This window comes from Eleutherodactylus coqui, chromosome 4 (genome assembly GCF_035609145.1).
Source record: "Eleutherodactylus coqui strain aEleCoq1 chromosome 4, aEleCoq1.hap1, whole genome shotgun sequence".
Taxonomy (NCBI): Eukaryota; Metazoa; Chordata; class Amphibia; order Anura; family Eleutherodactylidae; genus Eleutherodactylus; species Eleutherodactylus coqui.
Window position 1 is genome coordinate 3,666,363 of NC_089840.1, and position 14,464 is coordinate 3,680,826.

At 51.5% G+C, this 14,464-nt stretch overlaps 1 protein-coding gene across 1 annotated transcript; it reads left to right on the forward strand.

Moving 5' to 3' along the window:
• The first annotated feature begins 636 nt into the window (after positions 1-636).
• On the forward strand, positions 637-13,525 carry LCA5L (lebercilin LCA5 like). The gene is made up of 7 exons (XM_066598939.1): positions 637-886; positions 1,510-2,187; positions 2,522-2,715; positions 4,078-4,168; positions 5,326-5,426; positions 9,358-9,421; positions 12,494-13,525. The coding sequence occupies exons 1-7, from the start codon at positions 637-639 to the stop codon at positions 13,051-13,053; spliced, it is 1,938 nt and encodes a 645-aa protein (XP_066455036.1). The 3' UTR covers positions 13,054-13,525.
• Positions 13,526-14,464: the final 939 nt, after the last annotated feature.

Genomic DNA, 14,464 nt, shown 5'->3' on the forward strand with positions numbered 1-14,464 from the left:
AGAAGGGAGCGGACGATGGAGGTTATACTCCTGAGAGGGGATGCAGACCGGCAGAGGAGAGAGCGGACGGTGAGGGTTGTACTCCTGAGGGGGGTGATACAGACCGGCAGACGAGGGAGCGGACGGTGGGGGTTATACTCCTGAGGGGGGCGATACTGTCCATCCTCCGCGGTCTGTTAGCACCAGGCTCCGCTGACCGCTGCTGTCTATACGGGGCGGCCGCCATCCGCTGCGATGGATACGTGTATTTCACATGTTTAGCGCGCTGCTGAAGCCCATTGATCTCTATCGGGCCGCACCGCTACTCGTGACGCCTGTCATCTCCACCAGCGACAAGCTGACTTCTGCGCTTAATATGTTTGTTCACATGAATGGCCGCGCCGCCTCCGTGTTCTCGGGACGGATCCGTAGTTCTCGTTTATCAACACAGTCTAAAGGAAGAACCGTCCTTGTCGCCCCCAGCAACCAATCAGAGCGCAGCTTTCATTTCTGAAACAGCTGTGGTAAAAGTTGCGCTGTGATTGGTTGCCGGGGGCGACAAGGACGGTTAATGCTTTCAGGCAGTAATGTTTTCAATATCTCTGCTTGCTGTTAGTGATATTAACCATTTATGTTACACTTAGACCACAAAACAGGATGAGCGGAAATGGCGAATGGAGGCGGGAACCTTCTACAGACCCTGCGGAGGGGAAGTCCGTCAGCCCACCCAATGAGCAGACCACAAGTCCCAGCAGTGATACTACTAGCCCAAGAGACAGAAGTAAGAGGAGCTGCAGCAGCCGTTCCCTCAGTGAAAACTCCTCCTCCTCCTCCGAGACGCCTGAGAGTGTCAATGAGACGCCAGAAACGCCAAAGAACAAGATGCGTCAAACACTTCCTAAAGTTGGTAAGAAGTTGTAAGGACTCTACAAGGGGACATTATGCTGCGGGCTCACCGGCACTCCTTGTGGCAGCTCTTGGTCCCTGCGCCTGTCTCCCCTGCCGGGTTCGGATTATGGGGGTGAGCCCATTGCAGCGCCACCACCATGGCGGCCCGTGTATTGCAGGACGAGGGTCCATCTAGAAGGTCAATCAGAGACATCTTAGCAGTTTTGTTTGTTGCTCCTATGGTTTTATAAGCGACGTTTTGTGTCTGCGGCCCTTCATCAGACTGAAGGTCTCCGGAGTCCATGTGGATCCTGGTTCAGGTCCCGGAGAGCCGACAGAAGGACTGTAAGGCGGTTTTCTGTGGGTGCAGCGGTGAAGACTCTCTCATGGGTTATATACGATTCTGGTCTCTCCGGATCCCTCGATCACCGGAAAATGATACAGTATCCAATCATCCGGGTCTTATAGCAGTCATTAAGGGGTTAAAGAGATCATATTCCAAAATGTTAACCGCTGGAGTAGAGTCATCATGTAATAGGCCCGAGGGGGCGGGGCATCAGTGGGAGACCAGAGAGTATCCCAGTGTCATGCTCCGCCCCCGAGGTTCCGCGGCTCCTTTAACATCTCCCTCTTTGTGATCAGCATACACAGGGTTTTCCTGGAGGAAGTCGCCGCCATGGAAGCGGTCGACCCTGAAGCTTCAACATCCGCCCATTGCTATTCGTCACGCTGAACGTGACATCACACGGCGCATCTTATCAGCGCAGGTTCGCAACATTAAGGTACTGAAGGACGAACTGTGTGAGGTGCAGCGCAGCCTGGGGGACGTGAAATGCCAGAACCGCCTACTGACCCGCCTCCAGCGCAGACACATGAAGGCGCTGCAGAAGTACGAAGGCTCGGAGGGCAGCGTCCACCACCTTATAACTCAGCATAGTAATGAAGTAGGGGCTCTGAGAGAAAACCTAAGAGCGGCGCAGAGGAGCGAGCGGGGGCTGTCCCTGCGGCTGAAAACCGCAGAAGGCGAACTGCTGAAGACGAAGGACAACTTACTGCGGTTACAGCGACTCGCGGAGGATAAGAACCTCAAGGAGAGAGAAGAGCTCAGCAAGAAGCTATCCCGGCTGTCGGTCAAGATGGAACTCCAGAGCAGCAAAGAGAAGGTAGCGTTAACAGGGACCCCTGAGGACCACCCTGACATACGGAGGCACGGAAAGTGGGAAGCGGGCTCCACCTACAACCTGCAATGTAATTACGTATGGGCTGCGGGAATATACTCAGCCACAGAGAACAGCGGGCTCCAGCACCTGTATATACACGGCAAAATACAACATGCTGCAATCACGCTAATGCAGGCAATGTAATCGATGGCCTGTCAGTTACTGCATATCACACGGGCGTACATGTAATACGTGGTAACCATACACCTGTGTGAGCCCCGCCTAAATCTGCTGACATATTACACCGTCCCTTCAGTAGTTTGTAGTTTGCTTCTGAATGAAACTTTTTGCCACAAAAACAGAGGAAAATCAGCCAAAAATACTTAAAGGGCCGGAGCACAATTACAGGTTCCCCTTGTCCATGGGAGGGGGGATAGCGTGCTGATCAGCGGAGTCTCTGCTGATCAGCACGCTATCCCTGTGAATCTGTACAGGAATAGAAACCTTCGGCGCACGGAGCTCCAGTCACTTCTTGCTCCTCTGCTTGCAGGTCCTGGAGAAACAACTCCACCTCACGACGCGCTTCTACAACCGTCAACTGGCTCTAGAAAGTAAGAAGACGTCTGAGGCCCGCGGCACCGCCAGAAGGCTGCAGGATCAAATCCTATTACTGCAGCAAACCGTAAAGGTACCGGGGGAAAGGGGCTCCTACCGGAGAGCCGCGGGGGCCGAGTCCAGTAGCCATGTAACACATTGAAGTATGTCCCTCGAACCGGCTGTAGACCTAGAAGACTCCCCAATGCTCTGAGGGACATTTGTAGTTGGCACTTTGCCCGCGTGATGCCGCCCCTTGATAGCTGATCATGGGGGGGCCAGGAGGGGACCTCCACTGACCCGGTATTAATGTTCTGTCCTGAGGATAGTGCATCAATATTTTAATCCCAGAAACCCCCATTAGGTAGATATTCACACCTGGATAGGGTAGAACGACACAACTCCAGAAGAGCTCCGCCGCCAGCTCTACCGCTCCACCGCCGGCTCAGCAGGATGATGGATCGGGACTGTCAGATGTCAGACGGATGGGATATTTCCCAGTGTGAACGGCAAAGGCATCAAGCAGGGCAGCCACAAGTATAATGGAGCATTCAGTAACGAGTGCTATGCGTTTCAGATGTGACCCGATCGTTAGACACATATAACGATCGGCTCCGATCTATCTGGCGGTCTGGAGATGATGGGGGTCCGCCTCAGTTGGAGTTGGCACCTCAGCTCATACCCAACATGTGAGCTGTCCGTATTGACCGCCAGGTACCGCCGCAGCAGACGACAGACGTGACTATTCAGTAAGTTATACCGTCAATGACCACACATGTGAAGGGGTGCTCCGCTCTCCTGGTTGTTTGCAGCGCCCAGATGACTGTATGACATATCCAGGTGATTGCGGTATGAGCTGCTTTATTTGGCGCGGATCCAGGATGTTGGGTCACGACTTCCTCTCATCCATACCGTTACTGTGTCTCCTGAAGGGCTTTGGTCAGAGCTCTACAGGGGCATGTAGCTTCCTGCACACGAGGATGGAATCCCAGCATCGTCAGCTTCCTGCAGAACCTCAGGGTTTTCTGGCCGTCGGATCTTGTAGAATCTTTTGCAGGGTCGCTCGCTACTTTCGGTCACTGTTGGGGCAGCTCTGCTGGCCTTGTCCTGCACATCCTGGTGTCTCTGTGGATACTTTTCTGCAGGTCCACAAATGTTATTTCACTGACCATTTTCCCCAAAGTATAAAAGCCACTTTCCATTAGGTGGCGCTGCAGAGGGTTGTACTATTTCTAATTTGAATATCAACTTTCCCAGAGTGCATTGCACGGCCTTTAAGTCTCCTCACACCTACTTAGTGCTTTCTACAAGGAGAAACGGTATCTGTCCAGCCTCAAAAGAATAGAGATGCAAAATATCCCAAGGCTGCAATACCCTATCTGACCAGCAGGTGGCGTGATGAACCTCTTCCTGCAGGACCTTTTCTGTTTTAATTTGTATTTCCTTTCATTTTAAGAAAAAAGAGAGAGAACTGCATATAAAAAACATCTATGCCCATCGAATACCAAGAGATATCTGGAAATATGGCAGCCGAGAAGGTCAGGGAGGTAGGTATGATGGATCAATGGATGGTCAGGGAGATATGATAGATGAATGGACGGTCAGGGAGGTAGGTACAATGGAGAGATGGACGGACAAGGAGGGAGGTATGATGGATGAATATACGGTTAGGGAGGGAGGTATGATGGATGAATGGACAGTCAGGGAGGTAGGTATGATGGAGGGATGGACGGTCAGGGAGGTAGGTATGATGGATGAATAGATGGTCAGGGAGGTAGGTATGATGGAGGGATGGACGGTCAGGGAGGTAGGTATGATGGAGGGATGGACAGACAAAGAGGGAGGTATGATGGATGAATATACAGTTAGGGAGGTAGGTATGATCGAGGGGTGGACGGTCAGGAAGGAGCACGTGGAGGGGACAACCAGAAGAGGAGCACGTGGAAGGGGGAGGGGGGGCAACAACAAGAGGAGCACGGGAAAGGGGGAGGGGGGGCAACAACAAGAGGAGCACATGGAGGGGGCAACAACAAGAGGAGCACGGGGAAGGGGGGGCAACCACAAGAAGAGCACATGGAGGGGGCAACAACAAGAGGAGCACAGGGAAGGGGGGGAGCAACCACAAGAGGAGCACGGGGGAAGGCAACCACAAGAGGAGCACGTGGAGGGGGCAACAACAAGAGGAGCACGAGGAAGGGAGGGAGCAACCACAAGAGGAGAACGTGGAGGGGGCAACCACAAGAGGCGCGTGTGAGGGGGCAACCACAAGAGGAGCGCAAAAGGTGGTCGGCAACCACAAGAGGAGCACGTAGAGGGGGAAACCACAAGAGGAGCGCGTAGAGAGGGCAACCACAAGAGGAGCACGTAGAGAGGGCAACCACAAGAGAAGCACGTAGAGGGGGCAACCACAAGAGGAGCACGTAGAGGGGGCAACCACAAGAGGAGCACGTAGAGGGTGCAACCACAAGAGGAGCACGTAGAGGGGGCAACCACAAGAGGAGCACGTAGAGGGTGCAACCACAAGAGGAGCACGTGGAGGGGGCAACCACAAGAGGCACGAGTGGGAGGGCAACCACAAGAGGAGTGCAAAAGGTGGGCGGCAATCGTAAGAGGACCGTGGGGGGGGGGGGGGGGCAACCACAAGAGGAGCATGGGGGAGTGGCAACTGCCGAAAATCACCGACCCATAACATTTGGTTTTGTAGGAATGACTTTCACTAAGAGCATCCAGACAGAGAGCGAGATGTTCACACCAGATCAGCCCGATGCCCACCGAGGCCAAGAATGTGGTGAGCCCCAAGACAAGGTAAACAAAACTGTGTTCTTCAGCCCGGGACCCAAGGTCTCTGTCTCATCCAGGGAAGCCAGACTGAGTGTCTGGAAGCATGGGGGGAAGGCGTACATGACAGGGTGAGGTGGGCTGGCAGTGGTGAGGGGGGGCAGATGGGGTTATATAAAAGGGCTGACCATGAAGTAAGGTTCAGCCATTTTAGGACCACTTGGTAAAAATTTTAAATGATGGGGTTCTTCTTTTTTGGGTTTGCTGAAGGGTCCAACAGTGTGAGGTTGGATTTATGGCAGCCTTTGTGTTTATTGTCATGGCAGCACTGGTTGAGGGTGTGGGGGTCCTCGAAGTTGGTGTTTGGTGGGATTATTGCAGGAGGGGATCTGGCTTGGTTCTGGACTCCCAATGTAGCTATATCTTGTTATCTGGCTAGTGACCTCTGGGTGGTTATTTGGAGGACTAGTAATTATTAGGACATTATAGTCCCAGTGTTTCTGGAGGCACATCACACTCACAGCAGCTTGATTACCACACAAGACAAGCACAGCTTAGCTCCTCCCACAGCAGTGACATCCCCACAGGTCCTTCAGCCCACTGAATCTCTGTGGTGGAGGTAGGTCAGTGTGTTCTGTCAGGACCGTGAGAGTTGTGAGATAATAACGGCTTAGTTGTATTCTCAATGTGTTATTTTTGCCCTCCCCTTGCAAGAGCCCTCACTGTGTTGTTCTTCTGCCGGTCAGACTGTGTGTTTTATATATGTTGTAGGACCTTTAATGGCGTGACCAGGGGGCGGAGCAATGACATAACCAGGGGGTGGAGCAATGACATCACCGGGGTGGAGCAATGACATCGCTAGGGGCGGGGCAATGCCATCATCAGGGGGCGGAGCAATGATATCACCAGTTGGAACAATTACATCACCAGGGGAGGTGGAGCAATGACATCACTGGGGGCGGGACAATGACATCACTGGGCCCAGCAATGGCATCACCAGGGGGCGGAGCGATGACATAACCAGGGGAGGTGGAGCAATGACATCACTGGGGGCGGAGCAATGACATCACTGGGGGGCAATGACATCACCAGGGGCAGATGAAAGCGCTTCTCCAGCGGCAAAGTGACCGCTGAGAAAACAATAAACCAGCCAATATACATTGTGTTCCCGACCCGCGTTACTGCGTTCTGCATTCTTTGTCACTCCACCACCCTCTTCCACTATACCCCCTTACTACTCTACCCACCTGCGCTACTGCATTCTCTGGCCCGCCTGCCGCTGTATTCCTTGCCATTCTACCCGGTCTCCAATCACTTCCGGTACAGATGGTCACCTGAGTCTTTAGGCTTTCACAGTTAGAGGCGTCACATCATCAGGGGTATGACATATATTGGGGCAGTATCCCACTAATGGCTTCCTCAGTGATCTCCATCGTAGACTCATCGGCTCCATGTATATAGCGAGCGGTTGGCCTCCAGTTCAACCAACCCACATACAGCCTGACGGTGACACAACCCGCATGCAGCCTGACGGTGACACAACCTGCATACAGCCTGACGGTGACACAACCTGCATACAGCCTGACGGTGACACAACCCGCATACAGCCTGACGGTGACACAACCCGCATACAGCCTGACGGTGACACAACCTGCATACAGCCTGACGGTGATACAACCTGCATACAGCCTGACGGTGATACAACCTGCATACAGCCTGACAGTGACAAAACCCGCATACAGCCTGACGGTGACACAACCCGCATACAGCCTGACAGTGACACAACCTGCATACAGCTTGATGGTGACACAACCCGCATGCAGCCTGACGGTGACACAACCTGCATACAGCCTGACGGTGACACAACCTGCATACAGCTTGATGGTGACACAACCCGCATGCAGCCTGACGGTGACACAACCTGCATACAGCCTGACGGTGACACAACCTGCATACAGCCTGACGGTGACACAACCCGCATGCAGCCTGACGGTGACACAACCCGCATACAGCCTGACGGTGACACAACCCGCATACAGCCTGACGGTGACACAACCTGCATACAGCCTGACGGTGATACAACCTGCATACAGCCTGACGGTGATACAACCTGCATACAGCCTGACAGTGACACAACCCGCATACAGCCTGACGGTGACACAACCCGCATACAGCCTGACAGTGACACAACCTGCATACAGCTTGATGGTGACACAACCCGCATGCAGCCTGACGGTGACACAACCTGCATACAGCCTGACGGTGACACAACCTGCATACAGCTTGATGGTGACACAACCCGCATGCAGCCTGACGGTGACACAACCTGCATACAGCCTGACGGTGACACAACCTGCATACAGCCTGACGGTGACACAACCCGCATGCAGCCTGACGGTGACACAACCTGCATACAGCCTGACGGTGATACAACCTGCATACAGCCTGACGGTGACACAACCCGCATACAGCCTGACGGTGATACAACCTGCATACAGCCTGACGGTGACACAACCTGCATACAGCCTGACGGTGATACAACCCGCATACAGCCTGACAGTGACACAACCTGCATACAGCCTGACGGTGACACAACCTGCATACAGCCTGACGGTGACACAACCTGCATACAGCCTGACGGTGACACAACCCGCATACAGCCTGACGGTGACACAACCTGCATACAGCCTGACGGTGACACAACCCGCATACAGCCTGACGGTGACACAACCCGCATACAGCCTGATGGTGATACAACCTGCATACAGCCTGACGGTGACACAACCCGCATACAGCCTGACGGTGACACAACCTGCATGCAGCCTGACGGTGACACAACCCGCATACAGCCTGACGGTGACACAACCCGCATACAGCCTGATGGTGATACAACCTGCATACAGCCTGACGGTGACACAACCTGCATACAGCCTGACGGTGACACAACCCGCATACAGCCTGACGGTGACACAACCCGCATGCAGCCTGACGGTGACACAACCCGCATACAGCCTGACGGTGACACAACCCGCATACAGCCTGACGGTGACACAACCTGCATGCAGCCTGACGGTGACACAACCCGCATACAGCCTGACGGTGACACAACCCGCATACAGCCTGACGGTGACACAACCTGCATGCAGCCTGACGGTGACACAACCCGCATACAGCCTGACGGTGACACAACCCGCATACAGCCTGATGGTGATACAACCTGCATACAGCCTGACGGTGACACAACCTGCATGCAGCTTGACGGTGACACAACCCGCATACAGCCTGACGGTGACACAACCCGCATACAGCCTGACGGTGACACAACCTGCATACAGCCTGACGGTGATACAACCCGCATACAGCCTGACGGTGACACAACCCGCATACAGCCTGACGGTAACACAACCTGCATACAGCCTGACGGTGACACAACCTGCATACAGCCTGACGGTGACACAACCTGCATGCAGCTTGACGGTGACACAACCGCGCTGCGGCAGATTTACTATAGGAAATTCAACAGTTTTCTGGCACAAATTATAGCGGCAAACTGATGATCATGTTTTGCGCCATATTTACTATGTGCTTTAAACACTTTCAGACATTTCTTGCAGTGTCCAAAGGGGTGTTCCTTTGTAGAAAAGGGCCGTAGACTAAATGTGACACCATGTGACAAAGAAATGGCATAATTTTTGTCATAAACTAAGGCGGTGGTATAAACGTTGGCTTGACAGTCTGTAAATGGGCCAGATGTCATTGAGCAGAGCTGCTCTGGTAAACTGCTGCATCTTAAGACTAAGTGTAAGTATTAGTAAATCTGCCCCGCTGCGTCTACGGGGGCTCCAGCGGACGCTCCATGCTGGTAAGTCCTTGATTATGTCAGCATCTTTCCATGTCATCACATTTCTATATGTGTATAATATATATATACATTGTATCAAACATGAATATGTTACAGACTACTGAGCCCGAGAATGACAGCACTGAAGAGGAAGACGATGATGCCCAGATGACCGGCGCCGGTGAGTGCCAGAGAATAGCATGACCTTAACTATCCTCCTCCGCACACCCATCAGTCCCTGCACCAACGGAGCATAGAGGGCACCTCCAGTCCTTCCTGTACTTGTTCAGTATGGAGTCCCTCCAGCAGTACATCATTCAGGTCCCCGGCAGCTTCACCGGGGTTTACAGTCTCTTGCTGGACTTAACCGCCTCTCGTGGGGGCGCCATCATTGTAGTTTCCAGCAAGGGAGTTCAGGAGGGTCTGGATTTGGTCCTTGGTGGTGGTGGTGGTGGTGGGGGGGGGGGGGGGGGGGGCTGGATTGACTATGAGCCACACAAGAGACTCACTTTGTAGTCTCCAAACTTTTCATGAGGTTTAATGTCTTACAGGAAGGACCTAAATAACAACCAAAAACCTCACATGGAGGGATAAAAAATAGACAGAGGAACAGAACAGGCTGTGACTGCAGTTGTTTGCAGTATTTTTTGCATGATCATGAAATAAAAAGGCTTGTCCAAGGGGACTTCACAATCTTTTCATCCTACTGCAGGCAGGACAGAGGGGGGAGGCTCCTGCTGCAGCTAGTTGTCTTACAGCTAGGCATCCTGCAGCGTCCGAGGAGCGGGCCCCAGCCTAAGAGACAGCGAGGTAGAGTTTAGGCCTTGTCACCCAGAGGGTAATCAGGGACACATCCAAGGGGCCAAGGGCAGGCTATTAAATAGGTTAACCCACTGATGGTTTACCTTGGTCCTTTTTGTCCCTTGTGACATCACCGTTCCATCCTCTGCAGTGAATCCAGTTGTTGATTTAACTTTCAGAGCCAAACTGGGAACGGTCAGTGAAGCTCGTTTACTGGAAGTGACTTTGTACAGTTCAGTAATACACGCCAGCAGGGAAGCAGTACAAGACACAAAGTGGTGTGACAGGGAGGATTCACAGGTTTACAGAGGAGTCCACAGTCCTAGTTATCTGTGAGGTGCTGCTCTCTCTCCTTCTCTCTCCAGCTCTCTGCCGGTCATCACTCACATTCGGAAAGTGGATACGCTGCATGATGGCTCCTCATTCTCTCCCAGTCCTTTCAATCCATTAACACAAAGGTCTGGGTAAATTGGGCCCAGGGTATTCACAAGGCATTAGAGATGAGCGAGCACCAAAATGCTTGAGTGCTCGTTACTCGAGTCGAACTTTCAGTGATGCTCGAGAGTTCGTTTCGAGTAACGAACCCCATTGAAGTCAATGGGTGACTCGAGCATTTTTGTATATGACTGGTGCTCCGCTAAGGTTTTCATTTGTGAAAATCTTAGCAAATCACCAAAGTCATGTAAAAAAAAACCAGAAATGGATAGGGCAGGCGAGGAGCAACATGCAGGGCTGCATTTCGGGCTCCGAGGTCTCACTATTAAGCCACAATAGTGGCAAGAGTGAGACCCCTCCCCCCCCCCACTGTCAGCATAACGATCGTTCTCCTCTGCCACAGCTGTATCTGCCACTGTGGCAGAGAAGAACGATGTTAGCCCATTGAATTCAATGGAGCCGGCAATACAGCCGGCTCCATTGAAAGCAATGGGCTGCCGGCGAGCGCGGGATGAATTTTCGGGAAGGGCTTAAAAATATAAGCCCTTATCTGAAAAATAAAGATTTTAGTGTAAAAAAGAATAAAAATGCAGGCATTCTCTTCAATGGAGCTGCTGCTGCTGCCGGCGACTCCATTGAAGACAATGGTCCGCTGGCACACCTGAATTCTTTTTCAGGGAAGGGCTTTACATATAATCCATTCCCTGGAAATGAATTAAAAGTGATTTAAAAAATAAAAAAAATAGATACTCACCTCCCTTCAGCTGCCGGGGCACAGCCGCGTGTTCTCCTGCTGTCCCCTGCACTGTGGTGCTGAACTGTGGTCATTCAGCTGAGAGCTGCGCTGAGCCAATCAGAGGCAGCATTCACTCACCCATTCATGAATTCATGAATGGGTGTGAGTGAGATCTGCCTCTGATTGGTCAGGCTGTGACCAATCAGAGGGAGCTCATTCAGCAGGCGGGGACTTTAAATCCCCGGCTGCTGAATACTACAGAGAGCAGTTCAGGAGAACTGCCAGCTGGCCGCAGCTGAACTCCGTCTGCCGGGACCAGGTGAGTATATATATATTTTTTTATTTTTACACATTTCTGGATGAATTGCAGGGAAGGGCTTATATGTTTAAGCCTTTCCCGAAAATTCATAGTGCGATCGCCGGCAGCCCATTGCTTTCAATGGAGCCGGCTGTATTGCCGGCTCCATTGAATTCAATGGGCTAACATCGTTCTGCCGGGACAAGGTGAGTATATTTTTTTTTTTACTTTTTACACATTTTAGGATGATTTTCAGGTAAGGGCTTATATTTGTAAGCCCTTCCCGAAAATTCATCCCGCGCTCGCCGGCAGCCCATTGCTTTCAATGGAGCCGGCTGTATTGCCGGCTCCATTGAATTCAATGGTCAGTGCTCGTTTAATCGAGACGAGTACGGCGTGGTGCTCGTCTCGAGTAACGAGCATCTCGAGCACCCTAATACTCGAACGAGCATCAAGCTCGGACGAGTATGCTCACTCATCTCTACAAGGCATCCTTCCTTCTCGGCCTCTTCAATCGTGGTGCTCCTCTAAGGGCTGAGCAAAGCCTCTTCTACTCACAAGCGGCACACTACAACCTCAGCCAACTCTCTGGCTAAGATGGGAGGTCCTAGCTGCACGGGTCTCGCAGGCATTCTCCACTGCATCTGCCTTGCCTATAATGATATAATCAAACATGATCATGTGACAGACAACAAGATACTTTTCCAGACATAACTCACACGTTAACCCATTCTGTGCTGCAGAGGTGCAATACACATCAAATTCATACAACACAAAGACAATACAATAAGCACGAGACAAATGCATTCATACTTATAGAGGGGCCCCACTAACTCTGGGCCACTACAACAGGACTGGGGGGAGCCATGGCTGGACTCCTGAGTCACATCGGCCCCTGAGACATTTCCCACCTTCTTTTTTCTGTTTTTTTCTTTGCCAACCCAACATTTCTGCCTCTTACTACATGATGTCTTTATTTTTAGAAGCCCCAATACATGAAGTCTTGCAGACCGAGGAAAGTGATGGCTCTCTGGAAATAGATGGGAAGTACAACGAGGAAGACAAGGAAAGCTCATCGGAGGAACCAGACCAGCAAGGGTCCGGGGAACACCCGCCTCTAGAGGACACAAGATATTGTGAGAAGAACCAACCAGATGACTCGTGGAATGAAACCAAAGCTGACTCAGGAAGAAGAGTTGGGTCAGGTGATGCCAGGCGTTTCCTCCCGAGGCGCAATAGACATTACACATTCACTGCGGCCACAGAGAACCTCCACCAAGGCCTCCCGGCAACCGGGCCCATCTTGACCTTAAGGAAAGCCTATAACTGTAAAAGTCTAATGCTTCAACGCAGCTCCAGTCTTGGCCACGAAGAACTTTCTCTGCAAAAAATTGAGACTGGAAGTCATAACAAGAAGGAGAAACTTCCAGAAGTTTTTCAGAGCAAGAGGAAGAAAAAACTGATGGAAGAACTGTTTGGACCCGGGTACGATGAGAAAAATAGGATTTCAAGTGACTTTTTAACTTCAGAGTTCAGTTTATAGAATTGGAAAAGTAGCCAAAATATTGTATTGGAGAGACCAGACTGAGCGTGGTGGCATGTGTGCCATGCATTCTGACCAGACTGAGTGTGGTGGCATGTGTGCCATGCATTCTGACCAGACTGAGCGTGGTGGCATGTGTGCCATGCAGTCTGACCTGACCGAGCATGGTGGCATGTGTGCCATGCAGTCTGACCTGACCGAGCCTGGTGGCATGTGTGCCATGCAGTCTGACCAGACTGAGCATGGTGGCATGTGTGCCATGCAGTCTGACCTGACCGAGCATGGTAGCATGTGTGCCATGCAGTCTGACCTGACTGAGCGTGGTGGCATGTGTGCCATGCATTCTGACCAGACTGAGCGTGGTGGCATGTGTGCCATGCAGTCTGACCTGACTGAGCGTGGTGCCATGTGTGCCATGCAGACCCCTGGTAAATGCTTTCCTAATGTTTAATAAATTTTGTCCCAAGTCTCATTATCAGCCTCGTCGTCTTCATTAAGTGGACACCATGTATTTAGGTCCTTTTACACGGGTCAGTGATTGTTTCAACTGTTTAGATATGAAGGTCAATCCTGACTGCGGCGCCTCATCTCACCTCTTGCGTTGCGATTGCGGTTTGCCGATGGGTTGGCATGGCAGCCCAGAGCTTAGTAAAGGGTCCCAGGCCTGCCATGCATAGATACTATTAAACCATGCGTGTGGCTGTGGCCTGTGGCAGGGATTAATAGGCAGGGCTGCAGAGTACTATATAGTGCCTTACAGATGTATATGGTACAAGTGATCACAGGTTCAGGTCCCCGTGTGAGTCTGAATAAAAGTTTAAAAAAGGTTTAATCAAATTTTTAAAAATACAAAAAAAAACATTAAAAGTTCAACAAACCCTCTTTTTCCCATTTTTCGTATAAAAATATAAAGATAATTGGTTGGAATTGCCACGGTGATAAAAGTCTGAACTGTTCTAATATGCTATTTATCCTGCATTGTAAACAATGTACATCACCAGAATTTGGGGAGTTTGGGGCATCACGTCTCCTTAAGAAAACTAATTGAATCAAAAGAGTGATCAAAAAACTCAGGTCATGAAAGGGTTAAAGGGGTTACCCCAAAATTGGCTTTTGTCACCTATCCCTTGGGGTTAAAATGCTGAGTGCGACACGATTGGAACTCTTGTAATTGCAAGATATGGAGACGCTGCAGTAAAGCCGTAATCTTCTGTTTTTACCTCGTCCACCAGATCAGTGAGCTGTTATCGCCAGGGAAAGCCAGGCATGTTTCTTGCAGCGCCCTCTGCAGGGGAAATGTGGTATCACATAATGGCTGTTCAAATGACTGGTGGTCTGTGTAATGCACCCCAGTGGGGGCTTGTTGTGGCTCCTACGGGGGCTCCCGGGCAGTCCACTCCATACCTGGCGG

Coding starts and splice junctions, on each gene's coding strand:
- LCA5L (XM_066598939.1), top strand. CDS start 637: ATGAGCGGAAATGGCGAATGGAGGCGGGAACCTTCTACAGACCCTGCG. Junction 2,716..4,077: donor TACTGCAGCAAACCGTAAAG/GTACCGGGGGAA, acceptor TTTCATTTTAAG/AAAAAAGAGAGAGAACTGCA. Junction 5,427..9,357: donor GTGGTGAGCCCCAAGACAAG/GTAAACAAAACT, acceptor AATATGTTACAG/ACTACTGAGCCCGAGAATGA.